The sequence below is a fragment of the Natator depressus genome, chromosome 6 (assembly GCF_965152275.1).
Source record: "Natator depressus isolate rNatDep1 chromosome 6, rNatDep2.hap1, whole genome shotgun sequence".
Classification (NCBI taxonomy): Eukaryota; Metazoa; Chordata; order Testudines; family Cheloniidae; genus Natator; species Natator depressus.
This window is the reverse complement of record NC_134239.1, coordinates 14,847,192-14,873,767: the sequence shown is the minus strand read 5'-3', so window position 1 is coordinate 14,873,767 and position 26,576 is coordinate 14,847,192. Positions and strand designations below refer to the sequence as shown.

Below are 26,576 nucleotides of genomic sequence, written 5' to 3'. Positions count from 1 at the left end.
TGTGGGGAGGCACAAAAGTGTCTGGCTGCGATTGGGAGGGAGAGACCAGAATGAGGAAGAGACAGGGCCTGCTCCCCAGCATGAGGATGTGCCAGGAGAGGAGAGAGACTCAGGCTTGTGTGTGGAGATGTGAGCGAGGGGCTGGGATGGAGCTCTCACCCATGATCAAGGGGCACTCAGTCAAGTGTTCCTAATTGAGCCTCCTCCTGTGGGACTCGCTGCTGCAGGTTGGTCCTGAGGCAGAGAGCTCACTGCACTCCCACAAGAGGGGGTATAGGCTCATGGGAATAGGGAGAGATTGCAGGGAGGGGAGCTAGGTGAGCTCTGCACTCTCAGGCTTCTGGGCCTGAGCTGATCCCCAGCTGGGGAACAGGAAAGAATTAGGCACCATGGCACAGGATGGTGCAGTAAGGTGCATTGGGTGGTTTGCAACATCCGTATGAAACAGATGAAGGCAGAATATCAGTCTGGGGACCATTGGTCTGATCCAGCACAGCAGGATGGGAAATGGTACTGGGCTAGAGGGGCCCATTGGTCTGATCCAACCTGGTGTCTGTGGGGAGAGATACCAGCTTAGATGGGCCCTTTGGTCTGACAGGTAGTAGCTGGGCTGGAGGGAGAGAGGAATATCATGCTGGGTGGGCTGGTTGGTCTGATCTGGGCTTGGTAGGAAAGGGGATACTGAGCTACAAGCCCATTGTCTGATTCAATGTAAGAGGGAATGGGTATGGGGTACTGATCTAGGGGATTTATTGCTCTGATCCAGCATGGCACAGTGAGGGATGGGAGCTAGACAAGCCCTGGTGTGATCTGGTGCAGCAGCGGGTTGAGGGACAGCAGAGTAGATGTGCCCATTGGTCTCTCACAGTGTATCAGGGGTGGGGCAACGTCAGGCTAGCTGGGCCCTTTGGCCTCTCCTGGTGGTTCCCTGGCTGGTCAGCACCAAGGTAGGAGCGCATGTGCTCCCCACCCCTACACACATGCACAACACTAGGGAAGGTGCTAGTTGCAGCATTTGGGTCTGTGCCTCCCAGGCAGCTAAGCAGACTGGGCTCTTAAAGGGAAAGCGCAGCGACTGCACAGGCCAAGTGACCCAGGTGAAGGAACATGTGACACCTCGCTTTAATGGGCTGCCTGTTTCCTCCCCTGAATTGGGGCCAACTCCACTCTGGGCCCATGTTCCAGCACTCGCTCTGCCCTGCCAAACAAGCAGGGAGGGGCTGCCAGAAGGTTCACTGCAGGGGGCGGGGGGGGGGGAAGGATGGGGGGAGGAGGGTGATGGGGAACAGGGGAGGGGCCAAGCGGGAGAGGAAACCAGGGAAGGAGGCGGGAGAGGAATGGTTCAGGGAGCAGAGGGTGAGGGGAGAGGTGGGCCAGAGAAGAAGGGAGGCTGTGGAAACAGAACCCTCTGGCAGGTGACTCCTTGACCTGGCTCTTGGCCTGGCCCTTGCTGTCTAGCCCCTCCCCACACTGGGTTAGAAATCTGTGGGCTCTGCCAACCCCAGCTCTGGAAAATAGCTCTGCAAGCATGACACACTTTTTCAATTAAGAGTTGGCAGGAGTGCATTCCAGCCCCCAAGCTGCTGGCAGGGTGCAGAGGGGATGAAAGGGAGGTGAGGCAGCGGGGCAGGACGGAAGGGGCCTGCTTGCTGCCTGCCACCCCCAGCCCTCCCTGCCCTCCCCCTTCACTCCCTCCAATTAGTTACATTCCAGTCACTGTTTTACAACATGTCCAGCATGTTTCTGTTGTTAATGTGTGGGGAGGCTGTGACATCAGAGAGGCCTCAGCCAGTCAGTATGGAGCTTACCATAACTCATTAGCAAGCTGCTAGCCTATTGATTGCTTTGCAGGGGCATTGGGGCAAGGAGAGATCTCATGCTATGAAGTCACTGTCTGATGTCATTTCCGATTCATTTGACTCTATTCCCATCACTCCCTGTTTAAAAGTACAGGGGCAAATTGCATGTCAGCTCTGTCATGAGCCGGGGGTGTATGAGACTGTTGCCATCTGCTGGGCTGAAGTGGAACTGTTTAGCTGTGTGTCATAGGCACTGTACTTCTCATAGCAAATGGGGATTCTCCATTAGCTCAGTGGCCCACACTTGGGCTTCATCAGTAGGAGGATCCAAGTGCTATACCCACTGATGCTGTGATGTTGAGAGTAGCCATATTGTCCATGGAGTGTGGCTGGTCCTGGCTTAGTTAAAATAACTGAGATGCAGCTGCCTCTGGGAGGATGCAGCAGCTGTTTATACAGGGATCCCTTGTCTGGTGCCAAGATGTAGCCACCTCTGGGTTGGGGCCCAGCAGCTGTATAAACAGGGATTACTCATGCAGTGCTGAGATGCAGCCTCCTCTAGAGTGGCGCTTGGAGCTGTTTATCCGCTGTTTATCAACTGTAATGCTGTCTAGGAGAGGCCATCTCCAGAAGAACTGCAAGAGGTGTAGGGAGGCAGAATGGAATTGCCCAGGTTGGGATTGGTCCAGGCCACGGTGTGAACACCTGAGTAAGGCAAAGTGCTGCAGGATGCTCTTTAATGAAGCGTGCAAGTGGCCAGGGCCTGGGCTTTGTGTCTCATGGGTGATTCATCGCAGGTGAGAATCACCTTCCTGAGCAGGATTCACGCACCAGCACGAGTAATGGGCATGTCCCCTCCATGGCCAAGAGCCAGCAGCCTACGCAGGCATGTCTCCCTTTACAGCTCCTTCCTGCCAAGCCCAGCGGAGCTGCAGTGAGACACTGGAACGCTGCATGGTTCTGGAGACTGAAATCACCATGCTCTCGAACCTCTAAGCCTACAAACCTTGACAGCTCCCTATGCCTTAGAGCCCCAAGAGCTCTAACCACCCTGAATCCCTGACAGCTGCTGAGCTCCCGATGGGCCCTGCAGCACCCACCACCCCATGCCTCCAGTGGGCCCTGAGCCCACGTTTAGCTGAGCATCAAACCAAATCACACATTCTGAAGCAGTAAGAGAGGCTTTTACCTCCAGCTCTGAACCCTCTGTTCCCCCCCTTTCCCTTGGGGCTTGGGACCCAGCAGAGATACTCAACCCTGGACTGGGCAGGTGGCGGGGATTGGTGACAGCCAGGCACACCTGAAAAGGCCTTTTAGACCAGCTGGGCCTTGACTCCCTGACACCCACAGCATCTGCCTCTTGCTCCCAGCTCTTCCCTGAGTGCTGTACAGGCTTTATGGCTCATTTGAAACAGGTGTGTGAGACACCCATAAAAATACCTGGCTGAGCAGCTGGGGCTGGAGGCCATTCAGGGTGGCGGGGAGGAGAACATGAGACAAGGTGTGAGAGACATACATCCTGCCTCCCCGGGGTGCTGGGCTGGGGAACTGGCCTGGATGGCCCCAGAGAGTGCACCCCATCTGCCTCTCCTCTACCGCCAGCCAGAGCACGTTCAGACCCAACCTGAACACAGCCCTGGGGCAGAACAATGGGGTGACAGCTCCAGAGACACATTGATGTCACAGCACCTCCTGCTGGAGAGGGTGGGAGTAGGCAGCCATAGGTTCCTCCTTCTCCTCAATGTCACAGCACCCCCTGCTGGGAAGGATGGAGCTGGGCAGAGGAAGAACCACCCTCTCTCTGGTGTCACAGTGCCCCCTGCTGCGAGGGCAGGTCTGGGCAGTCACAGGCTCCTCCTCTTCCCCAATGTCTCAGCGCCCCCTGCTGGGGCGGGCGGGGCTCAACAGAAGTAGGCTCTGCCCTTGCCTGTGTCAAAGAGACCCCTGAGCTGGTCATTGTGTTCCCTGCAGGAGATTCTTGGGGGATCTTTGCCTTCCTGTGCGCCGCACTCTGGAACCTGCCCGCGGTCCCCGCCCTGAACAGCACAGACGAGGTGGGCGCTGGCCAGTCCATCCAGAAGACATACGACCTCACCAGGTATCTGGAACACCAGCTGCGCACACTCGCCGGCACCTATGTGAGTACAGGGAGGGCTATGGAGCAGGGCACAGCCCTGTGACCCCATCTCCCCTTTCCTCACCCATCCCTGCCTGTCCTCTGCTCTCCCGCTCATCTCTCCTGCCCCTTTCTCACTCCCATGCCTCCTGTGCACTCTCTCTCCTCCTCCCACCCCCAACTTAGATGTCTCCCCGGAGGGGTGAGGGAGGGTTGATTCCTTTCTGTCCTCCTTGGGGGGTCTTGGTAAATGACAGGCTCCCAAAAGTGATTCTCCCACCCCAGGGGAGCTGGGGGGTTTGTAACTCAATCCCCCCCCCCCACCCTGCAGCACACGAGGGAGCAGGGATGACAAATGGCTGAGGCATGTTCTGTTATAGGATCCGGCTCTGCATCATACTGATGTGGTCTGGGGGCTGAGTCGGAAGACAGCTCTTGGAGTGGAGGAAGGAGCTGCAAATCCTCTGCCTCTCCCTGATTGGGGGTCTCTGTCTCCCATCCCCAGCCCCCTCTCTATTCTTGGCCCAGTTCTCCACACACACAGACCCCCGCCGACATCCCCTTCTGGGGAGCTGGGGCTCCCACTCTCCCTGTCTGCACCCACCTGCCCTGCTCTGTCATGCATCTCTCCGAGCTCACACCCTCCCCGCTGTGTGGCTCTAGCCCTGGCAGGATGCCCTGCATCATGCCCCCTCCCTGTCCTGGGGCACCGGGGGAGTCTCCCACTGTTTACACTCTGTTGTGCTGTCTCTCCATGGGGTGAGGTGAGGCCCGTGTGTCAGAACTCGCCTGGGAGACGCCCCGGCTGGGCCACGCTCCACCATGCACAGAACAGGCACCCAACCATGGCAACGGGGGACACCGCCCGCATCAGACCCATGGGCCTATCCAGCCTGGTATCCCTCTCCACCCCGCTCTGGCAGACCAGACCCACAAGCCCATCCAATCTGTATCTTCTTCCTCCATGCTAGGCCAAATCAGACCCTTGGGCCCATCAAGCCTTGTGTTCCTACCACACTGGATCAGACTAATGGGCCCTTCTAGCCTCATCTCCCTGGCAATGTCCAATGGCAAAACTTCCCATGGATATTGTCCACCCTGACCTGTAGATTTCCCTTCCCTCTCTAGAGTTTTGTGCCAATGGGTTATAAGAAACCCTGGGTAACTATAGGCCAGTTACCCTGACACCGATCCCGGGCAAAATCATGGAAAGGCTTAAATGGGATACAACAAAGAATTAAAGGATGGTACCATGATGAATGCCAGGGAGCCATGTTTTGGAAAATAGAGCTTGTCAGACAAACCTGATATCCTGTTTTTTGTTGCAATCACAGATTTGATAGATGAAGATAACTGTGCTGCCGTAACATACATTGGTATCTGTAAGGCATTTGGCTTATTCCCGCAGGATAATCTGATTAAACAGTACTGTGCAGAATCAGCCTAGCCCATATTAAATGGATTAGAAACTGGCTAACTGATAGAGCTGAAAAATTAATTATAACTGGGTAATCCTCATCCAATAGGGGTGTTTCTGTTGGGGCCCTGCAGGGATCTCCTCTTGGCCCAAAGCCATTCGATATTTTTATCATTGATCTGGAAGAATATACAAAATCACTGGTGATAAAGTTAGCACATAACACCAAAATCGGCAGTGGTAAATTCTGATGGTGACAGGTTAGTTAGACAGATTGATTTGGATTGCTTGGTAAACTGGGCCCGTGTGAACAAGGTGTGTTTTAACAGAGCCAAATGCAAGAACATACATTCTTTGTTCCTAGATGTCGGTCATGCATACTGGAGGAGGGACTGTGTCTTTGAATGAAAAGGACTAGGGGGTCATGGTAGATAACCAAACAAACATGAGTTCCCAGTGCAATGCTATAGCTCACATGATCCTTGGCTGCACAAGCAGGGGAATGTCCAGTGGGAGCAGGGAAGTGGTGTTACCTCTGTGTATGGCATTAGTGAGGCCATTACAGGAACAGCGTGTCTGGTTCTGGTGACCATATCAGAAAAACTGGACGGGGTTCAGGAAAGAGCGACAAGAATGAGGCGAACTCTGGGAAAGTCTGCGGGATGGTATTTATCTACTGGGGTTGTGGAAGAGAAGGTTAAGGGGTGATTGACCCTCGTCAGTAAGTACCTAGATGGGAAGATGATACTGATGGGGGAGGGCTCCTTAAACTAGCAAAGGCAGAAGTCAGCAACGCTCAGGCTGGGAACGAGGCGCAGCCCTTTCAGAGGCTCTGTGAATACTACTGGCAAGTTCACAGTAAGTGTCACTCGGCAGCACTTTCATTTTTTATTCCAAATTCTTCACACATTTTTATCGAAAATGTTCGATTCCCCCTCCTCCTTTCATTGTGTTTCCATTTTGACACAGAAAATGCAGGTGAGAGCGGAAAACCTTTAAAAACCCAACCTCAAATGTTCATGGGTGGGGGCGGGGTCGATGAAAAATGGAAAATTTTGAAAAAATGAACATTAGAGGGTGAAAATATCCATATCTGAGATGAAAGGCCATTTTTGGACACTTGATACAATTGTTCAGTAGGTCGCCAGACTCTAAGCAATGTGCCATCCTTTGGGGCAGTTTCCCACAAGGCATAGCGAGCAGGTTCCTCTCCCTGGATTCTTTCTTGTCACAGTGGGGCTCTTTCTAAAGGATCTGCTCTAGTGCAGCAGTTCTGGGCTGGAGACAGGAAACCCCAAGGATGGCCCTCTGACCTGGGTTATGCAGGAAATCCGACTAGATGATCTCAGTGGCCCCTTCTGGCCTTAAAGTCTAGGGCTGTCTGAGTTCTCCAGTGGTTAATCCAACTCAGCAGCCCCAGTGTAGGACCTTATCCCATGACATCCCTTGTCAGCTGTCTGCACCCTGGAGGTGTCCTTGGCCTTTGCTAGAGCTCCCCTTTCTTCTAGGGTCATGGGGTAGGGTTGGAGGGCACTCAGCAGGGGAAAACCCGGCTTGTGTGTCTGTTTCAGCTCTCTCCTTCTGGTCACATGTGTGAGGCATGCTCCCATGTTCACATGTCAGTGCATGTTAGTGCTCTTCAGTCTCTCTGCTTTCACTCCAGCTCACTCTGTGTCTGCCCCCCCAACACACCTCTGTGTATGTCTCCCCCTCTTCCCCCTTTGCTCCCGTTCCCTCCCCCATCCTAGGGTGCTCACCTTGTCTCTGCACCCCCACCAGCTTCCGCTTAGGCTTGCGCAACGGATGGGGAGAGATGTCTCCATTTGCCTTCGGGCAACACTGAGGAAATTAATTCATCTCCTGAGCTTGTCAGATTGTTCAGCTGCCCATGCCGCCCCACCCGCAGCGGTGACACACCTCCCTTCCACTCCCTGATTCTCCTTGAATGCCTGCTAGGGCTCCCCTGCTGCTGCGGGGGCTGCTCCCCATGCCATCCTGGGGGACGGGGAATCCCTGGGTGTGGGGAGGCAGGGGGGTAGCAGTTTGGAGGATAGGTATGGGAATTTGCATGTGTGGAGGCATGTTAGCAAGCATGTGTGAGAGAGTGAGCACATGTGTTGAGGGTGAAAATGGGCATGTGCGTCACTGTGTGTGGGGGGGTGTGCCCGTGTCTGGGGCTGCATGTGTGACAGTATGTGTGTGGGGTGTGCATGTGTGTGTGGTTGTGCATGTCGGTATGTGTTAGTGTGTGTGTGTGGTGTGTCAGTGTGTGGGGTGTGCTGTGTGTATGGGGGTGAGTGGGGGCATGCGTGTGTGTCACTGTGCAGATGTGGGGGTGAGAATACGCAGGTATGCAGGATGGGTATGTGTGGGATGTATGTGTGTGAGACAGGGGGCATGCATGTTGGAGTGTGTGTCACTGCATGTGTGTATGGAGTGTGAAAGTACCTGAGAGTGAGAATGTGCACTCATGTGAAATGTACATGTGAGAATGAGTATGTGGAGGTCAGCATGTGTCTGTGTGGGGTTGGGGGGTCAGCGTGTGGGGCGAAGAGGGTCAGCATATGTCTGCGTAGGGCGAGGGGGGTCAGCGTGTATCTGCATGCGATGAGAGGGGTCAGCATGTGAGAGGGAGGGTGCTGGGGCTGACTAGTTTCCCCAGCCCGGCATTGTTCTCCATCCTGTGCATAGGCCCAGGCGGTGAACACGCCCCTTGCCCCCCCTTTCACTGTCTGGGGGGGAAAAGGACCCCCCTCTCCAGAGCACTCCGATGGCCTTAGTTCACCTCCACTTCCCCACTCAGCCGCCCGTAAATTACCTCATCCCTGGGGCCGACAGCCGGTTCCTCCTGCCGCTTCCCAGCCCCGTCATTAGGGCCTCACCTGCGAGACAGGGCCCCCCCTTCCCTCCATCATCCCTGGAGGAATTCCTGAGAGCCGCCCGCCGTGCTCTGAAGTGTCCTCGCCCATGCCAGGGGGCACAGGAAATTCCACAGCTCATGACGGGGCAGAGGCAGCCCTTCCCCGGGGGCCACAGTCCCCGAGACTTACTACCCCCAAGGCCCAGCAGTGCTTCCCCCACCTCATGGCATTTTGGTGCCAGTGTTCCCACTCCAGCCTCCATTATCCCCTCCTCCACAGGGGTTCCCCGACTCCATGCCCCTGCCTTGGTTGGCAATACCCTCTGGCTGTGGGGCTGAGGGGCTCCGGTCCCACAGACTTTTATCCCTCCCCCCCACATCCTCTTTCATGCAGGGACTGGCACTGGGCCCTTTGGTGCATGGGCCAAAGCCTGTTATCCTCATGGCATTCACTCCAGAGCCACAGCCCACTGAGACCCCAGCCTCCTGTCCCCTGCACCTGGCCAGGGACAGGCCCCCCGTGTCTGTCCTCACCGGGGCACCCACTTGGCAGCCAGTTATGCCGGGAGAAGAAGCCATGCCCTCCTGGGCTAGAAGCCACCACCTGAGGGGTTTAGGGAGCCCATGGATTTGGGAGAGAGGTCGATTCAGACCTACTCACCATGTACTCCCCCAGGCAGCACTCCATCCCGAAGCTGCAGGGCCAGGGCTAAGGGCCACAAATGCCCCTGGTCGCTCCCAGCCTCACCCAGCTGCACTATGCCCCATGACTGAGGATCTCCTTCCAGCAATGGACAGGGCTGAGCTGTAGGGCTCTTGAGTATCACTGGCCCCTTCCGGTGCCTCCTCTTTACCCCCATCCTCTCCCAAGAGGGATTTGTTCCCGTGCCTCCTCTGCTGGACATCTCCTTGGGGCCACTTAGGAGGGCCAAGTGGCAGCTGGGGTGTCCCCATGCTGATCCCCTCAGAGTCTCTGGCCATCCTTGGGTCAGGCCTGACCCCAGCAGGAGTGTCCGAGGGTCGCATTGGGTTCTGTCTGTGTGAATCTAATGACCTCTCTCCCCTCTCTCACCCACTGCAGCTGAATTACCTTGGCCCCCCCTTCAATGAGCCAGACTTCAACCCTCCCCGGATGACAAGGGCCGAGATGGTGCCCAGTGCCACTGTGGACTTTGAGTTGTGGCGCAGCCTGAATGACAATGCCCGGCTGGCAGCCAATTACCGGGCCTACACACACCTGCTGTGCTACCTGCGTGGCATGGATGGGCAGGTGGCCAAAGCCGAGCTGCGCAAGAACCTGGGCCACTTCTGCACCAGCCTGCAGGGCCTGGTGGTGAGCATTGCCAGCGTCATGTCCTCGCTGGGCTACCCGCTGCCCAGCCCACTGGGCAGCACCGACCCCACCTGGGCCCGGGGGCCGGGTGCCACTAGCTCCCACAACGACTTCCTCAAGAAGATGGATGACTTCTGGCTGCTCAAGGAGCTGCAGACTTGGCTGTGGCGCTCCGCCAAGGACTTCAACCGCCTTAAGAAGAAGGTGCCGCCCGCCGCCCTCATGCTGCGCCTCGAGGCTAGGGGTTTCTGACCCCTGCCCCCCACACCCCATCACCACGCTGTGCCTTGAGGTGCGGGGCATCTGTCCCCTCCCACTCCACTCCCACTCCAGTCATCATGCTGTGCCTCAAGATAAGGGGCTGCTGACTTTCACCTCCCCTCAGATCTTCCGAACCTCCAAACCCAGGCCCCACTGTGCCTCCCACCCCTTACCCCTCTCCCTCCCTTCCATGGTTCCCAGCCTCCTTCCCATCTGTGATGCCATGCAGCACGTCCCCATCCTTCTCCTTCCCTCCCCCCGCCTTTTCCTTATTCTCCAGCAAGGGACCTATTTTCTTTCCAAAACAGGGAAATAACCCTCCTTCCCCCAGTACAGCCCAGAGCAGCAATAAGCCCCACCCCCAGATCTGGACAGCAATAACCCCCCTCCCTTTCACCCAGAGCAACAATAAACCCCACCCCCATGTGCTCTGGGCAGCAGTCAGCACTGTCTATTTACCATGGGCAGTCCTAAGCCTTGTCTGGCTTTGTCTCTTGCTGCGTCATACTCTGTACCTCTGGTTTGATCCAATTCTTCCTCTGTGTCCCCCTCCCCTGCTGCAATCCCCCACCCCTCCTCTCATGCACAGAGACCTGGACTCATCCAGCCTTTCCTCAGGTTCAGAGCCCCTGACACTGGCCTGCAGCCTGGCCTCCATGTCTCTTTGAGAGCTTCCAGCTCTCCCCTCCATGCATCACTTCCCTCATGGCTGGGGGCAGGAGCTGAGATGGGCAATGCCACCAGCGCCAGCCCTCCGGTCACGCCTGCAAATGGGGCAATCTCACCCCATGACACTGCAGCATCGTGGGGTAAGAGGGACAAGAAATAGGAAGGATCGGGGTGTGAAACAGGAAAGTCTGGGGATCCAAAACAGGAAGGGGGAGGGGGAATGAAACAGAAAAAATTGAGGTCCAAAACAGGAAGGGGCAGATGTTGAACCAGGAAAGGTTGGGGTCCAAAACAGGAAGGGCCGGGATTTGGAATAGGAAAGGTTGGGGTCCAAACCAGGAAGGGGCAGGATTTGGAAGAGGAAAGGTTGGGGTCCAAAATAGGGGTAGGATTTGAAAGCAGACCTCCAGCGCTTCTCCAATTGCAATGCTGATGCATCTTTTGGCCCCACCTCCTGACAAAACACCCATGAGGACCAGGAAGGCAGGGGAGCTAAACCAGGAAGGGGTGGGGCAATATCCCTTTGCCATCTCATACCATGACACATGCAGCATTTCCTTAAAGTTTACATTGTCACAGACGTAGCATTTGGGCAGTTGTGGGGGCTCTTTACCTGGCATAGGCCCTGCTGCCCACCCCCCTGCCCATGGTCCAGATGTGGGATCAGGGTTAAGGGCCTGTGACCCCGCCCTTCTCCACCCCCCACATTCCCCCACCGGGTTGTGTTTTTCTTGGTTTGTCTATATTAATATTTATTTATTTGGAAATATTATTTATTAGATGGTATTTATTGCAGAATTTTTATTCTTGTATTAACAAATAAAAGGCTTCCTCCATGAGCTTGGCTCACTGGCATCTTGGGTTGGGACTGGCTGAGAGCTCACTGGGCTGCTAGAATTCACTGCATCCCAATCAGCTGCCCCAGATTCTACCACTAACTGTCCGCCACCCTAGATCCCTAACCCAAGTAAATACAACCCCAATCCACCCCCACCCCTATCTGTCCCCCAGGTCCCTGCCCTTGATCCAGATCCCGATCTGCCCCCACCCCGGTGCCATGTGCTATGTCACACACGTTTTCCTGGAAGGTTGGCCATCATGAGGCTTTAGGGTAGAGAGGGGGGTTTCCTGGCAGGAAGGGAAAGAAATAGGTAGCAGAGGGGTGTTACCTGAAGGGTCAAGGAGAACTGGGCGGGGAAGGAGAGCATGAAGGAGGGGGGAGGGGGAAGAGCAACAACATGGCTGGGGCACTAGGGTTGGGGAAAGAGAACATGACAGGGTGGGGGTGGGGAGACTGCTTTTTAGCAAGGAACAGTAATCAGGGGAGTGGCCCTGAGATGGATGTGGGGGTGAAGCTGGATGGGAAGGCAAGTCCCAGGCCCCTTTGCCCATCCTGGCAGCTCCTACCTGTGCGACATGACGTGTCTGACAGGGAACGAGCCCTCCCCACCTCTGTGTCTGACAGCAGGCTTCTTATGTCCAAGGGGGAAACCGAGGAACAGGGAGGACATAGGGCTCTGTCACAGCCAATTAAAAGCAAAGCCGAGAATAGAACCCAGGTGTGCTAGCTATTAACCCACCCCACCTCACCTCACCCCACCGTACCCTTCCTCTGTGGTTCTACCCACTAGACCCCACTCCTCCGCTTCATAATTAAAATGTCATGGTTGGGGGAGCTGACCTTGCTGCACCTGCTCTGAGGATAAATGGGAGGTTCAGGCCCATCTGGCATCTCCTACCAGTGCAGAGCTCACCAAAAAGTTCAATATGGCAGGCATTATGGGGTCAAAACACTGCCTAGCCCCCTAACTCCCTGCTTCTGGACCTAATCTAGCCAGCCCCTACACACCCGTCCATCTAGGCATCCACCCACCCATGTACACATCCCTCCATCCATCCATCCTCCAATACACCTCTCCATCCATCCCCATACACACTCCTCTACCCCTCCATCCCCCAATACACCCCTCCATCTGTCCCCATACACATCCCTCCATCCATCCCCCAATACACCCCTCCATCCATCCCTATGCACACCCCTCCATCCATCCATCCCTATGCACACCCCTCCATCTGTCCCCATACACATCCCTCCATCCATCCCCCAATACACCCCTCCATCCATCCCTATGCACACCCCTCCATCCATCCATCCTCCAATACACCCCGCCATCCATCCCCATACACACTCCTCCAACCCTCCATCCCTCAATACACCCCTCGATCTGTCCCCATACACATCCCTCCATCCATCCCCCAATATACCCCTCCATCCATCCCCATGCACACCCCTCCACCCATCCATCCCCCTATACACTCCTCCACCATCCCCATATACACCTCTCCATCCATCCCCCAATACACCTCTCCATCCACCCATCCCCCAATACACCCATTCATCCACACCCCCGCCCCCTGACACTTTCCATGAGTACAAAATCGTGGCTCTTGCTCATTTTCACTTTGGTTAGTGTCTGGGGTAGGTCCCCGGCCTCTCCCCTTCTCGCTGGCTGGGTTTGCTCAGCTTGTGGAGCCCCAGAACCGCGTTCATGACCTTCCCTGCCTCATAAATTCACCCAGCAACTGCAGCTAATCAATGGGGAGGAGCCCCTAAATATAGCTGGGGAGTCGAGGGGGGGGGCCGGGAATGCAGCATATACACACACTGCAGCCTGGCAGAATCCACACCTGGTTCAGGGAGCCCAGGGCTGGGCTAGCAGGGGCTGCGGGTCAGGGTTGAGGGGCCAGCAGAGCAGGGTGTGTGTGTATGTGGGCTGTTCATGGCCACTGCCCTCTTGGCTGTGGCTAACATACTTCTCTTGGTCAGCGATGGGCTCAGAGTGGGGCCTCCAGCCTGGCACCCTGGACATGCCCCTGGAAGGGGAGAAGGGGGAGAGGCACTGGGATCTCAGACCGCTGTGAAGGCTGGGGAGAGCAGGGAGTCCTGGCTGAGCTGGGTGACCCTCACACGGCTCCCCCGGGAGTTTGTGTCTCTCTTTCCCAGCCCCTCCCTGCCCCATGTGGGATGCGGGGCAGGGGGCTGCAGGTTGGGATTGAGGGACACCAGCAGAGTTGAAAGGGGGTGGGGGGGAAAGGACCAGGGGGATGGTGGTGACTCAGTGCCATGTTGGATGCCTCACGCCCAACAGAGGCAGGCTGGGGCTGGGGTCGGTGCCCCCTGCTTCCTCCCTTTGTCTCCCTGGAGCCAGGGCTCCCGGAATCCGACTGACTCAGCCCCAATTCCCTCCCCATTCCTGGCAGGGGACAAAGCCGAGGCTGCCCTGGGTCAGGGATGGGGGTGGGGGGAAGGCCAAGATCCCAAGTGAGTCACTCTCTGATCCCCAGACCATGAGCTCTGCACAGCCCTGAAGCTAAGCAGGCTTGGGGTTGGTTAACCCTAGGAAGGGAGACCACAGAGTTTCTGTGGTATCAGAACTTGGGTCCCATTCTCCCACCCCTTCTGGTGCATCCATTCTGCCTCCTTCTATTGGCCGTGCTCATTCACCATCGCTTTGGGTCCTAAAATAATCTGCAGGTGTAGAACAGATGCTGGGCTCCTCCCCAGAGGGGTAGCTGCATCTCAGCACTGGGTGAGGGATCACTGTATAAACAGCGTCTGTGACCCATCCCACAGATGGCTGCATCTTAGTGGTGGGCAAAAGATCCCTGTATAAACAGTTCTTGCACCTCTCCCCGGTGGGGCCTGCATCTCAGCACTGGGTGGGAAGCAGCAGAGAGATTAGAACTGGGATGGTTTCACACAGTGAAATCTGGTTCTTCAGGGCAGGGCCTCTCTGTGTGTGTTTGTGCAGTACTGGGCCCTGATCCTGACTGGGGACTGCCCTAATAGGCCATCTTCTTTGTACTGAAATCCCTAAACTGTCCATGTAAAAGAGCTTTATAATGAGCACATGACTTTGCAGAGATTTGGGTGTGGGGCAGTTGGGGCTCTCAGCACGCAACATGGCGGAGGGCAGTTTTGCATTGGAGGGGAGGATGTGGAGCACATCAGCTAGATTTGTAAATGATCAGCCATGAAAGTGTTAACAATGCAGGCATTTAATCTGGAATCACTAGGCTTCAGAGTTAACAACACAGCAAAGTCTAGAGCTGTGAAAGAGTAGGGTATGGAGCCAGGATAACACTGATGATATAGGGGAGGGAGAAAGGCTACATTGGCCAGGGGTTGGCCAGGGCCACTATGATTGGTGACCAGGTTTGGGATGGGCTGGCAGTGATCCTGGGGTATCACTGCCAGCCCCGTGCCTCAGTTTCCTCTATGCTGTGGGGGTGAGGGGCTCTTGTATGGACATGTATTTGCAGCAGGCCTTGGAGAGACGTGCGGACAAGGAGCCAGAGAAAGCAGCGCCCCAGAACCCAGCCCAGCTAATCAGCCACTGGCGCCCCGCCCCCCTCACCTCTGGCGGGCCCAGTATGGAGGAGGCACCAAGGCCCTCGGCGGAGAGGGGGTTAACTCTGAGCCCTCTGCTTCCTCCCAGCCAGAGAGCTACGAATCCTGGAAGTAACAGTGACACCCAGTGGCCAGATGGGATAGCGCGCCTCGCCAGCACAGATAGCCCCAGGAAACCCCCAGCTCTGTGCCCCCGACCTGCAGCCTCCCGCTAGCCCAGCCCTGGGCTCCCCCCAAATTCTACTGATGCACCTTCTTCCTGCCCTGCAGCCTCTTCCTCCGTCCCCCACTAGCCCAGCCCTGGGCTCCCCCCACCCACAGCTCTGCCGGTGCCCCCAATCCTGCCCTGCAGCCTCTTCCTCCGTCCCCCACTAGCCCAGCCCCTGGGCTCCCCCCACCCACAGCTCTGCCGGTGCCCCCAGTCCTGCCCTGCATCCTCTTCCTCCGTCCACCACTAGCCCAGCCCTGGGCTCCCCCCACCCACAGCTCTGCCGGTGCCCCATTCTCTCTGAGAAGGGGATTCCCCAGCACACTCCCAGGCTGTCCCTAGGCCCTGCCACGTGCTCCCCACCCAGTAGCATCTGCTCTGACCCTTCCCCCCACTCATCTGCCCAGGGGCATTGGGGCCTATGTTGCTCCTTCATTCCAGCCCTGACTTTAGTCTCGGGTATGTAGCTGAGCCCCTGCCCCACTGCAGGGGTGGGATGCAAGGGGCGCCCTCTGGGGCAGAAGCAGAAGCAGCACCAGGTCACTAGGGGGCACTGTAAAGAGGTGATGAAAACCGTCCACCTCACACACACTACACTCTGCAGGGGGTGGGTTGGAAAGGCTCAGTGGGGGACACTGCTGTGGGGAGAGGGGCAGGGGGCTCAGTAGGGGGCACTGTGCTGCAGGAAGCAGGGCAGGGACTCAGTGGGGGGTGCTGTGCTGTGGGGAGTGGGGCAGGGAGCTCAGTGGGGGGTGCTGTGCTGTGAAGAGCAGGGCAGGGGCTCAGTGGGGGGTGTTCTGCTGTGGGGAGAGGGGGGCTTAGCATCTTTTGGATATAGGACACCCCTTCTTCCATTCCCCAATGTTTTGTGCAAGTGCTGCTATCCCCCATCCTCCTCAGAGCTGGGCATGTCATCTAGTCCCTGTGGGGCAGAGGGGCCCTGCCATCATCACCACTGTGTACATGATGGGGCAAAAATTGGGGATTGGTCCTGCTTTGAGCAGGGGGTTGGACTAGATGACCTCCTGAGGTCCCTTCCAACCCTGATATTCTATGATGTGGAAAAAGCTAAAGTACTCAATGCTTTTTTTGCCTCGGTCTTCACAGATAAGGTGAGCTCCCAGACTACTGCACTGAGCAACACAGCATGGGGAGTAGGTGAGCAGCCCTCAGTGGTGAAAGAACAGGTTAAGGACTATTTAGAAAAGCTGGACATACACAAGTCCATGGGTCCAGATCTAATGCATCCAAGGGTTCTGAGGGAGTTGGCTGATGTGATTGCAGAGCCATTGGCCATTATCTTTGAAAATTTGTGGCGATCGGGGGAGGTCCCGGACGATTGGAAAAAGGCAAATACAGTGCCCATATTTAAAAAAGGGAAAAAAGAGAACCCCGGGGTACTACAGGCCGGTCAGCCTCACTTCTGTCCCCAGCAAAATCATGGAGCAGGTCCCCAAGGAATCCATTCTGAAGCACTTTTGAGGAGAGGAATGTGATCAGGAACAGTCAACATGGATTCACCAAGGGCAAGTCACGCCTGACCAACCTGATTGCCTTCTATGATGAGATAACTGGCTTTGTGGATATGGGAAAAGCTCTGGATGTGATATATCTTGACTTTAGCAAAGCTTTTGATACGGTCTCCCACAGTATTCTTGCCAGCAAGTTTAAAAAGTATGGATTGGATGAATGGATTATAAGGTGGATAGAAAGCTGGCTAGATTGTTGGGCTCAACGGGTAGTGGATCAATGGCTCCATGTCTAGTTGGCAGCCTGTATCAAGCGGAGTGCCCCAGGGGTCAGTCCTCGGGCCGGTTTTGTTCAACATCTTTATTAATGATCTGGATGATGGGATGGATTGCACCCTCAGCAAGTTTGCAGATGACACTAAACTGGGGGGAGAGGTAGTTACGGTGAAAGGTATGAATACGGTCCAGAGTGACCTAAACAAATCAGAGGATTGTGCCAAAAGAAATCTGATGAGATTCAACAAGGACAAGTGCAGACTTCTGCACTTAGGACGGAAGAATCCCATGCACCAGTACAGGCTGGGGACCAACGGGCTAAGCAGAAAAGGACCTGGGGATTACAGTGGACTAGAAGCTGGATATGACACAGCAGTGTGCCCTTGTTGCCAAGAAGGCCAATGGCATACTGGGCTGTATTAGTAGGAGCATTGCCAGCAGATAGAGGAAAGTGATTATTCCCCTCTATTGGGCACTGGTGAGGCCGCACCTGGAGTATTGCGTCCAGTTTTGGTCCCCCCACTACAGAAGGGATGTAACAAATTGGAGAGAGTCCAGCGGAGGGCAACGGAAATGATTAAGGGACTGGGGCATGACTTACGAGGAGAGGCTGAGGGACCTGGGGTTATTTAGTATGCAGAAGAGAAGAGTGACGGGGGATTTGATAGCAGCCTTCAACTACCTGAAGGGGGGTTTCAAAGAGGATGGAGCTCGGCTGTTCTCAAAGGTGGCAGATGACAGAACAAGGAGCAATGGTCTCAAGTTGCAGCGGGGGAGGTCTAGGTTGGATATTAGGAAACACTGTTTCACTAGGAGGGTGGTGAAGCACTGAAATGGGTTCCCTAGGGAGGTGGTGGAATCTCCATCCTTAGAGGTTTTTAAGGCCTGGCTTGACAAAGCCTTGGCTGGGATGATTTAGTTGGTGCTGGTCCTGCTTTGAGTGGGGGATTGGACTAGATGACCTCCTGAGGTCTCTTCCAACCCTAATATTCTATGATTCTATGACCCTACCCCTTGGTTTTGTAACACATTCCCCATCCCATCTCCCCTCCGCTGCCCCTGGCTTCCAGTCACCCCAGCAACAGTTCAATGATCTTCCACCCAGTAAAGCTATGCACACCTGCCTCTTGCTTCTGTTCTGCTCCTCCTCCACCCCTTTCCTCTGGAATAGCCCACTCAGTGTATTGTGTCCAAGTCCTTCACAATTGCCACGTTCCCAGCTCCCCCGATAGGGTAGCACCCCCATATACTCCCTGTCACCCTGCTGCTGCCCTGGGACTTGCACTTCTCTCCTCACTGCAGCCTGCCTTCATTAGCTCTTTTCACTCAGTTTTCTTCACCGGGGGAGCCACGGGGAATCCCAAGCTGAGGTTACAATCAAAAGCAACCCGGACTTGTTGCTAAAGCACCCAAATCCCCTTAACGGTGCCCACCATCATCAGCTGATTGCTGGAAGCATTTTGGGGTTTGTGATCCCATCTGTGATTAAACTGATTGTTGAAGACACCTTCCAGTTTTCTTCCTTTGTGGCGTCGCTCCCTGGCATGGCTGGGACCACATGGGCGAGGGGGATGGCAGCCATCCAATCAGGGCTGCTCAAAAATGCCCTGGTTTTGGAAAGAAAATTGGGGTTACATATGAAATTTTGTCACACAAAGGGTCTGTGTCGATATTTGATCAGAATATGGGAGCCATGAAAAACCAGAGTTTATAACCCCAGCTGCTGGGTGTTGGCTGCAGCAATTAGTGGAAATTCAAATATCTAGAGACTCCTTCTGAAAAGTAACATATACTCCCGGCTTGAGCCCCCTACCCAGACTTTCTGGGATCACTAAACATCTCCCCTGGGCGTACTGAATAGGCATGAGCACCCTTCATGAGCACCGAGTCTGTGTATGAAACAAGGAGAGCTTTGTAGAGGGAAGGGGATTCTGGTATCAGCATGGGAAAGCATGGCAATAACAACTCAACTATATATAGCCATACACATGCTCAGTAAACACCCACTGCCCCATCTCATGCTATAGGCAGCTCTGACTCAGTTTGCCACCCACTGGTGTGAACGACCAATAATAAGTATCCCTGGCCATGGTGCTTCATGGGAAATGTAGTCTAGCCAGAGAGCCCATAGAAGAGAATGGGGGCATAAGGCAACCCAACTACAACTTCCATGATGCATTGTGGTGCCATTTTCAATCAATCTATTTCAGTGTTTGACCAATCAACCTGTTCGGCCTGTGGCCCGATGCGCTGGGGGGGAGCTCACCTCTTCCACCTCTTGGTGAGCATGGGGAAGAGCAGCCCAGAGCTGCTTGAGAACACCAGAGGGACCGACACTCCATGAGACTCTCTGCTGCCATCTTTTGGTGTCTGGGGGAAGACACAGAGTGAGCCTAAGCTTATTTGCATTTTATTACCCATTGTCCCAGCATGAACGTTTGGGTCATTTTGTTTAAAATTCTTTTAAGTTTTAGGTTTTGGCTCAATAAACTGTTATTTTCCTTATTGTGTTATAGCTGGGTAACAGAGCTGTACTGAGTATACCATGGGGGAGGGGGTCACCCTAATCAAAACCACAAATATTCATTACTGGTTTTGGAGTTGGGGGTATGGCAAGGGCATTTAATCTAAAGAGGGAGAAAACGGTGCTTTTTTCTTGTGGGGGGGCATTATGGCCACATGCTTGGTGGTAAAGACTTCGCTCAAGGGTGTGTAGTACTGTGGATCTTTTTTCCTGGAAGATTTTGCAAAGAAGTGGGGTAGTTTCTTGCTGTGAAGCCGTGAGAAGGTGGTGATCATCTGCTGGAGCTGTGGGAAGTCTAATGATGGAGGAGTGAAGTCTAATGATGCCCTAATACCAGCGCTAACAGCTAGAATCACCGTAGATGGGTTTGGAGGTGGAAGCTATGGAGTGCGCTCAAAGACTCTGAGATAACACTACCAGCTGCCCCAAATATGAGTGGGGCATAGCAGAGGAGGGAGGGAGGAAGGAACTTTTGAAGGGGCACTTGTATTTGGTCATTCACACCAGTGGGGGAGGAAGGAGTTGGAGGACACAGCTGAAGATACCATGGGGTAGGAGCGGGTATTTACTTATTATTCACAACTTGGATACAAGGATTACCATACGTCCGTATTTTCCTGGACATGTCCGGCTTTTTGGTTCCTAAATCGCCATCCAGGAGGAATTTTTAAATATCTAAAAGCGTCCGGGATTTTGCCATTATTATTTATCCCCAAAGAAGAGTTGATCATTCAAGAAGGAGCGTGAATGTTGATCCCTCGAGAGAGTGCCTGCTTTTTCTCCCTAGCTCCCAGCACTTGCGCCGTGAAACAGCTGTTTCACATGGCTGGGAGGGAGGGGAATGCGGCAGGCTCAGGGGAGGAGGCAGGGCCGGGGCGGGGATTTGGGGAAGCTGTCCAATGGGGGAGGGAGGGGGCGGAGTTGGGGCAGGGGCTTTGGGGAATGGGTGGAGTTGGGATGGGGGCAGGGATGTGGGGGCGAGCGAGCAAATACACCCCCCCCACCCTCCCCGTGGACTGTCCTCTTTTTTGAATGTTCAATTATGGTAACCCTGTGGATACATATTGTTGCAGTGCTTTCCCAAGATGATGCTGGGTTCCCTTTCCTACCATGGAAGCCCTCCTTGTTTCATACACAGATTCAGGGCTTGGGAGTGGGGAAATATTTGCCTCTTAAGGGCTTGCAGGGAAGATAATTAGTGACCCCAGAAATTCTGGGTAAGGGCTCAAGCCTGTGGTATTCACTAGTTTTCTAAAGGAAGGGCTAGATATTTGAACCTGCCCTCATTGCTGCAGACAACACCTGGCAGAAGGGATTACACACCCAGAACTCTTTGGGAGAGTAGGACAGACCCTATAAGGCCGGTTATGGGGCTAGGGGCAGGGCGGGCCCCATGGGGATTGAGCTGGAAAATATTATGCATCCCACTGGGCCCAACGCTGACCCCAGGACTATCCGAACCCTCTCCCTCGGCCCCTGTCCTGGGACAGGAATAGGTCTATGAGGTTCTAGCTGATGGGCCGGCGCCATCCAGGAGGAAGGAGTAGAGAAAGTGCTGGATCAGGCCAGAGGGGAACCACTAACTCTGCTCGTTATGCCTCTTGGCCCACATCTCGTTCAGCATGTCCAGGGACAAGAGCCTCCTGGCTGGGTCCAGCCTCAGGCAGTAGGGCCCTGCCCCTGTGGTCAGCAGTTGGCTGTCAGGCCCCAAAATCTTGAGATTCTTTACAAAGCAGATGACACTGTGTGTTCTGGTCTGTCTGAGGAGTGTCGAACCCCCCGCTGCCCAGCCCCCACAAGTGTGGGTGAGACTTCTAGGTTCCCAAAACTCCAAAATGTATTAAGGTGATTTGGGCTCCCACTGCTAAAGTTCCTACCCCCACATCCGCCCAGTCTCCATGTGCCCATTAATTCTGCATGGGCTCTAGACAGGGAAGGTTCCTCTCCATCCTGGGCCAGGTGAGACGTGATGCAGGGATGGGGAGAATATGGCCACTCCCTGCCCACGGCCTCCCATGGGGCGGGGGGTGGTGCCCCTTTGGTGGCACGGAATCCATTTGAATCACTTTTTCCTGGCTGAGGATGAGGGGCTTCTGTGCAGGTGCTGAAGCAGGGAGCTTGTACCCCATGATTCTCTCTGCCCCATGATTATTCTTCCTGAGGAAGGCAGGGCTAAGTGCTAATCCCGCGGGGATTCTGCTGGTGCCATAAAGACCCCTGTGCGTGGGCCCTTGCATGGGGTGAAGGACAGAGACAGCTGGCCATATCTTGAGTGATCCTCAGGCTGCCCTGGGGCTCCTTCCCCCACCCTACAGGGGCTGCGTAGTGTGGGCAGACGCTGACCTGATCTCTGGCATGATGCTGGGCTCTGGATGGGGGCAGGGGAAGCCGCGGGACGTCTCACCATCTCAGCATCAACGTTGGGTTGTTGTGGTTAAAGCTCATGTCCGTTTTGGCTGTTGGAGCAGTGAAACGTTGCAAGGCTTATTGTGTGGCAGCGGGCACGGGAACTGTACTGACTGTGCCCTGGACGAGGGGTCACCCTAAGCAAAGCTGCAGCCAGTGGGTAGTGGAGCATGGAAGATAGAAGGGGGAATTTGTCTTTTTCAGCAGAGGCGTGCTCTGGGTCTGGGCCTGTTTGCCGCAGCGTGGAGTGACTCTGCTAAAGACTTTGCAAAGTCAGAAAACTCTTCATTGGGAGGCAGCACCGAGGTGGCTCTTTGCCAAAGTGGCAGAGGGTGGCAGCAGGGCTGAGGGAGCCCTGGGCAGCCCTCCCTTACTCCCTTCAGCAAATGAGGCTGAAATCACCAGAGCTGAGTGAAGTGGTGGAGCCTGGGGGCTGGCCCAGCTGGCATTTCTCAAAGGACAGGGCACAGGCCTGCCTGATTCCAGGCTCAAGGACCAGGCCAACAGCTGACACCAAACAGTGAGTGGAGCATAGCAGAGGAGGAAACCACTGCTGAAGGGGCATCTGTTCAGTGGTTGTGGGTGGGGAACTGAATCAGGGGACACAGCTGGAGACACAAAGGGACAGGACTGGGTGTTTACTTACGATTCACAACTACAGATAGGTGAGTTGTAATTGCCGTAGCATCTCTAAAAGAGCGGCATAGAGATACCCTTTGGTACCAGATGCAACAAACCTCCCATCTAGGAAGTGTTCTGCACCTTCCCAACCATTGATACCGACTACAGACACTCCTCTGGGATTCCGGATGGAGCCCATGGTAGCACAGGTACTCTGATACTCTGGAGACCTGTGGCCTCAATACCCAGGGAGAGACAATTACCATATCGTCTCTAAAAAAGTGGCACCAACAACCTTTTTGTACTGGGCAAAACTCTCATTTAAGGAATGCTCTGGCCAACTATCGGTACTGAGAATGTACCGTGGACCCTCCTCTGTGGTACCAAATGGACCCATGGTACTGCATGAGCTCTGGTACCCTGGATACCTGATGATTAGGGAAGAACCACAATCCCCATTACTTGGTACCAGGCCCCCGGTATCGAGCACATCCCGGCACCCAGAATCGTTTTAGCATTGGGCTGTATACTGCCAATACCCCAGTCAGCGGCACCCTCACCCACTGACGAATCTGACACTGGCCAGGAGGAGATCATTCCCTGGCCCCTCAAGGTGGCCCACCACCACACTACAAGGGTCATCCCCAATTCCATCACGTCAACCGCCTCTGCCTGCCTTCCTGCCTCTCCCTCCCAAGGCCATATTGTAACTCTTCGGGTATATACACACGCATGGCGTGACCGTCTCTCATGGAGAGTCCACCAGATGATTTGCTACATCCTGGCACCTGAGCCAGGGCAGGAGAAAGCTTTTTCAGAACAGGAAAGAAGGGGAAGAAGAAGAAAAAAAACCCACCTGAAGAGGAAGCTACCTCTTCAGCGCACTTCTCCTCCTCTCTCCCAGATGAGACTGTGCTGCCCACCCCGCATCACTAGGTGAAGATTTCAGAACTTTCTGGATCTTACCAAGAGGGTGGCAGACGAGCTGCAGATTCCCTTACAGGAGGTGGCAGATACACATCACAAGTTGGTGGAAGTTCTGCACACTACCGTCTCATCTAGAACTGTCCTCCCAATTAATGAGCTGATTCTAGATCCTACCAAAATCATCTGGCAGAGCCAGCCTCCATCGCACCAACCAGCAACAGAGTGCAAAAAAAAAACCCAACCCTACATCTCTACCCAAAGAGGCAGACTTTGTTTTCAGCATCCGCAACCCAACTCCATCATAGTGGATGTGGTTAATGCATGAAGCAAGCAACATAATGCCAAGTCATCTCCATATGATCAGGCTTCGCAAGATGGCGTATTCATCGACAACATTACTGTTTAGAGTCATAAATTACCAAACTGTCATGGCCAAAACAATTTTGTTAATCTTGGGAAACCCAGGATGTTTCTGAAACATTACTGGAAACACAAAAAGAACAGATTCAGACCCTTCTTAGAGAAGGTCAGTTAATAGCCAGACAGGTCCTAGAGATACCACTGGATGTAGCTGTTACAGCTGCCCGCCCAGTCTCCATGACAGTGGTACTGAGGTGGGTTGTGGGTTGTTTTTTTGTTTGTTACACCTCTCTAGATTGCCCAAAGAGCTACAGACTTCCAATTTGAAGGGCCAAACTCTTTGCGGAGAAGACAGATTTTCCCTCCACATCCTGAAGGATTCTCGGACCGCACTACACTCCTTAGGAATCTACACTGTGGAACAGAAGAGAAGATATACCTCTCAACCACACCACAGATCACAATCTTCTCAATACTCACCATCTCTGTGCTGTTATGAGCCACAGTGTAAGAGGTCCAGGGCTCAAAAGTGAGAACAGTCTGCACCCCATTTTTTCTCACAACAATAAGTGTATACTGAATTCAGAGGTGCATCAAGATATAGCCACCCTTTGGGGAACCCGGCCTATGGATCTCTTTGCTACTTATCGGAACAAGAAAGGTCCTTGTTACTGCTCCAGGGTCGGCTTGGGGAAACATTCACTGGCAGTTGCCCTCACCTTCCCAGGGGACAGGGCCCACTTGTATGCCTTTTTTCCCAGTTTCCTACCCTATCCAAGATTCTGTTGAAAACTCAACAAAACAAAGCGAGAGTTATTGCGATTGCCCCTCTTGACTATGACAAGTCTGGCTCCCTTACCTGATGCAGATGGCAATATGCCATCCTGTTCCTCTGACGTCAGCCCATTCCTCACCCGCTCTCTCAAAACAATGGGCTGACCCTTCACCCCAACCCATGGGTCCTCCGCCTCCAGGCTTGGATCTTTCTTTGTTCCAAGGCTTAGAAGCAGAATGCTCTGTCAAGCTGAAACACATATTGCAACACAACCACAAGTTGACCACTCCACATACCTATCTACAAAATGGAAACGACTCCAAGTTTGCACCATTCCAAACGGACAGACCCAACCTCTTCTTTCCTCCCTTTGATTTTGCACTACATTTTAAACTCTCACTCAGCTCCCTTAAGGTACATCTCATGGTGAAAATGGCTTCCCACTTGGAGTTTGCTCAACCACTAATGCATAGATTCTTTAAGGGCATTGGGACGCTCTTCGCCCATGTGACATCACCTGCTCCAGCCTGGGACTTTAATCTAGTTCTCAGGGCTTGGACTAGAGTTCCCTCCGAGTCCAGGGCAACTTGTTCTCTCTTATACCTGTCCACGACGACGGCATTTCTAATTGCCATCACCTCAGCTAGGCACATAGGAGAAATAGGGGCCCTGATGGCACACCCATCATTCACGGCCTTTGTCTTTAAAAAAAAAAAAAAAAAAAATTCTAAGGCCATATCCCAATTTTTGCCTGACTTTTTCTGCACTTTCCATATGACTCAACAGATCCATTTCCCTGTTTTTTTCCCAAAACTACATTGTGACAATTGGGAGACAATTGTGCATATGCTAGATATTAGAAGGACATTAGCATTCTACTTGGATAGGACTAAGGACTTCAGGAAATCCCCTAAACTCTTCCTTTCATCCACAGAAAGATCCAAAAGCTCTGTGATATCTCCTCAAAGACTATCCAAATGGGTCTCTAGTTGCATTAATCAATTAGCAAGGGCGCAACTTGCTTCCATCCATATGCACTCCATGAGATCAGTTCTGACCTCAATCACATTCCATAGGGATACCCCTATCTCCCCAATCTACAGAGCAATGATTGGGGCCTCTGTCCATACTTTCACAGAACATAATGCGATCACTGAACATTTGGCTACTTGCACCATCTTCGACTCCATAGTGCTCTCTGTAGTAAAAGACTCCGCTCCAAAGTCCCAGCCTCCAGTGGTGGGTACTGCTCCGGAGTCACCTAAAGTGGAGCACCCATAGGGACACTACTCGAAGAAGAAGAGGAAGTTACTCACCTTGTGCAGTAACGATGGTTCTTCGAGATGTGTGTCCCTATGGGTGCTCCACAACCCGCCCTCCTCCCCTCTACTTCAGAGTTCTCTATGGGGCTCTGTGGTAGAGAAGGAAGTGAGGGGGGTTCGCCCGTGCAGTGCTAAAGAGCCTTGAGGCAGACCACAAGGGAGGGAGAGCACATGAGCGGGCTCAACGGGACACTGCTACCAAAGGGACACTGCACTCATAGGGACACACATCTCCAAGAACCATCGTTACTGCACAAGGTGAGTAACTTCCTCTTGTGAGGCCCTAGCTGTAATTCTGCCATCCCCGTCACCCATGAGGTCCCAGCCGTGCCAGGGGAAATACTCAAAGGTGTCTTCAACAATCAATTTAATTGCAGCTGGGATCACAAAGCCCCAAACGCTTCCTGCTATCAGTCAATGCCGGTGGGTGGAGTTAAGGGGATTTGGGTGTCTTGGCTGTGTGGTGCTGAATTTAACACATCTGGATTGGTTTTGAGTGTGACCTCAGGCCGGGAATCTTTGGGGATAGTGAAGTTTGGTTTGAGGATAATCAACATCCCCAGGAGGTATTTAACCCATGAGTTACTGAGACAGACTGGCCCTTGAGGGAGTCCTTGGCATGGGAACACTTTCGGGCTGGTTAGTATCAATACGGAACAGGTATTGTGTGTTAGAAACATCATGCCCGGCACTTTGTGCTCAAGGAGATGTTGCTGAATGGGGACCTATTGCACAGCCCCTCCTGCCCCGTTTAAAGCTGCTACCATTTGTATTGTCCAGGAGTGGCGAAAGGAGCTGATGAGAGCAGACTGCAATGGCGAG

The 26,576-nt window shown here is 54.0% G+C and overlaps 1 protein-coding gene across 3 annotated transcripts in view; it reads left to right on the top strand.

The window, feature by feature from the left end:
- Window positions 1-26,576, top strand: part of CLCF1 (cardiotrophin like cytokine factor 1) — an 88,629-nt gene that overhangs the window by 29,240 nt on the left and 32,813 nt on the right. The window contains exons 2-3 of one of the 3 annotated variants that reach the window (XM_074954583.1): window positions 3,771-3,937; window positions 9,274-10,171. In XM_074954583.1, the coding sequence (XP_074810684.1) occupies window positions 3,771-3,937; window positions 9,274-9,777 (671 nt within the window). In that variant the 3' untranslated portion in view covers window positions 9,778-10,171. Of the gene's footprint in view, window positions 1-3,770; window positions 3,938-9,273; window positions 10,172-22,011; window positions 22,270-26,576 lie in introns of those variants that run through there. The other 2 variants (XM_074954584.1, XR_012639808.1) reach the window with 2 other exon arrangements.